The 2,959-nt window shown below is 37.8% G+C and overlaps 1 protein-coding gene across 4 annotated transcripts in view; it reads left to right on the top strand.

The window, feature by feature from the left end:
• LOC103596914 (nesprin-1) overlaps positions 1-2,959 on the top strand; it is a 168,877-nt gene that overhangs the window by 63,206 nt on the left and 102,712 nt on the right. For all 4 annotated transcript variants that reach the window (XM_008580689.1, XM_008580690.1, XM_008580688.1 and 1 more), the window contains 4 exons: positions 458-589; positions 1,120-1,316; positions 2,157-2,289; positions 2,691-2,873. In XM_008580689.1, the coding sequence (XP_008578911.1) occupies positions 458-589; positions 1,120-1,316; positions 2,157-2,289; positions 2,691-2,873 (645 nt within the window). The remainder of the gene's footprint in view (positions 1-457; positions 590-1,119; positions 1,317-2,156; positions 2,290-2,690; positions 2,874-2,959) is intronic.

Raw genomic sequence — 2,959 nt, 5'->3', positions numbered from 1 at the left:
GGTCCCGGTCCGGTACGGGCGCGACACTGAGGGTTGCGATCCGTTGCCGGGCATCAAAAAAGACAAAAAAAAAAAATCCTTGCTATGGTAAAGAAGGGAACCACACATCCCAGATACCAGGTACACTGCATACATTATTCCATTTAATCCTCATGATGGAGGAGATAGTTATGACAATTCCCATTTTAATATGTGGAAAATGAGACTTAGAGCAGTTTAGTAATTTACCCATGGTCAGACAGACGGGCTACAGATACCAAAGCCCATTCATGGTGCTTTGAAGGGTCACTATCTGATTACTTGCTTGAAAGCCATCTTTTGCTCCCCAATAGAAACCCCGACACACACAACTCTGACATAACTTTAAAGAGAATATAGCAAACTCATATTTTGCACACAAGGAAGAATGCCATTCCCTAAGGAGGATTTTTGAGCTCACGCACTAATGTGTTTCTAGGCATGGTCCCATCTGGATGAGGACCACCAGGAGCTCAGCAGACAACTGGACGTGGTGGCGAGCAGCCTCCCGAGTGTGGGTCTGGTGGAGGAAAGTGAGGACAGGCTCGTCGACAGGATAACCCTCTACCAGGTCGGTGCTGGAAGGGCGTCTTGGTGTTTCACATCGCTACGGTTCCTCTGGAAACTTTCCAGCAGTTGTAACAGAATCTAAAAAAACTTGTGCTCAAATATTTTGAGTACTTTTGCTTTTCTTTCAAGTTATTGACATTGTTGAAAACAGATAGTGTTTGTGTTATTTACAGTAGAACCTTTTTTATTTAAAAAGTCTTTCCTTTAAAATTTTTTTTAATGAGACAGCTCTTTTTTGAAAATTTAGCTTCCACCAAGCATTTTCTGTAGTTTACGCTGGTGTCATACTACTCTTAAAATAATAATAGTTGACAGCTTTAAGTGCATCTAAAATTACTACTAAAAAAGAAAAGAAAAATAAACATTATACTTATATATAGATGAAACATCTTAAACTTTTCAATGTTACTCAGGTGCAAATAGTTTGAACAACAGGTAGTGGGAACTTTGTGGGCACCAGAGTAATTATAATTCTTAAAGACAAAAATTTCACCATCTAAACTTTTAACTCAATATTTTCAATCATTTTAGCGTTTAAAATCCAGCCTTAATGAATACCAGCCCAAATTATATCAGCTATTAGACGATGGAAAACGACTTCTGATATCTATTAGCTGCTCAGATCTAGAAAGCCAACTAAATCAACTTGGAGAGCATTGGCTGAATAATACCAACAAAGTGTCTAAGGAACTTCACAGGTTGGAAACGATATTGAAACACTGGACCAGGTAACAGGATGATTATTTTGCATATTTTTAGCTAAGTGCTCCAGTGTAGTAATAAGGCTATGGGTACCGAACTTGAAAAAAAATATGGTCCCTCTGGAAAATTACTGCATAGTTTGGAAAATAAAGACAAACAGAAAGCGCTCAGCTGGATCCTTGTGTAATTGTATAAACATATGATTAAAAGTGGACAGGCGGGCATGTGCTATAATGCAGCTTCTCTTTGAGCTGTCATCCTCCCCTGCCTGATGACTGCATCTGGGTGGTCACAGTAAAGCCTTAGAAGGACAGAAAGAAGAGTAATTGTGAATTGAGAAGGGGAAGCTTCTCAAAGACAAAGGGAAGAATTCAAGGGAGGTGGACGGTTGATTTCTACGTAACGAAATACTGTTCCCGTGCCATCTTTATATCAAAGAACTTTTTATAACCATCGTCTGATATTTTCTAAGTAGCATCGATATGGAGGGGGGAAAGATATTTTTATTTTCAGCTTAGAGGTGGGAAAGCTGAAACCCAGAGACACAGATTTGACCGAGGTATAAATATTAAGATTATCAAAGAACTTTTTATAACCATCGTCTGATATTTTCTAAGTAGCATCGATATGGAGGGGGAAAAGATATTTTTATTTTCAGCTTAGAGGTGGGAAAGCTGAAACCCAGAGACACAGATTTGACCGAGGTATAAATATTAAGATAAGAGAATTTTAGAGAGTCACCAAGTGCATTTTTCTTCTAAATCTATTGTCTCTTGTTTTAAAACTGTTGGTATTGGTGAGTAACATAAGTGAGCAGAAGGTAAGGATGGGATGTTTACTTAATAGACTCATTAATATACTTACAGATATAAAAGTGAATCTGCAGATCTCATTCACTGGTTACAATCTGCAAAAGACAGGCTAGAATTTTGGACTCAGCAATCTGTCACGGTCCCACAAGAACTAGAAATGGTCCGTGATCACCTGAATGCTTTCCTAGTAAGTATAATAAAGGCATTTGATTCAATTTTATTGTTTTCAGGCCAGTAGGTAAGGCCTGGCCCATACACCAGTAAAAAGGAAATCAGTTGTTAATGGATATACTTAATAAGGTGAGCTATGAAGAATTTATCAATGTTAACTATGTGTGTTCAATAATTATGCAAAATAATAGAGATCAACTACTCAACCTTGCCCGTTTAAAGTAGTTTTCAAGTAACTGTTTCATAGTTGGCTTTCATTTGTGGGCAAGGGTGTGATTCTTATGTTTTCCACTTGCATTCAACATAACTCCCCTCTGAAGATGTAGAGAAAATTGTTTTAGGTGCTAAGTTGGTCTCATTCCTTAAATGAAAGGTCTGGTTGTTTAATTTTAATTTGAATGTTGCTGCTACTTTTAGGAGTTTTCTAAAGAAGTGGATGCCAAATCTTCCCTGAAATCATCTGTTCTGAGCACTGGAAATCAGCTTCTGCGATTAAAGAAGGTGGACACGGCCGCCCTGCGTTCTGAGCTGTCTCACATCGATAGCCAGTGGACTGACCTGCTGACAAATATTCCAGCTGTACAGGAAAAGCTCCACCAGGTACAAGGATTGGTTTCGTTAGTAGTAATTGATTTAAGCTATATATATATATTTTTTTTTTTTTTTTTTTTTTTTTTTCTTTTTTT

The sequence above is a fragment of the Galeopterus variegatus genome, unplaced genomic scaffold, assembly GCF_000696425.1.
Source record: "Galeopterus variegatus unplaced genomic scaffold, G_variegatus-3.0.2 Scaffold2146, whole genome shotgun sequence".
NCBI lineage: Eukaryota > Metazoa > Chordata > Mammalia > Dermoptera > Cynocephalidae > Galeopterus > Galeopterus variegatus.
The sequence above is the reverse complement of the archived record's forward strand: the minus strand, read 5'-3'. Positions and strand labels throughout refer to the sequence as shown.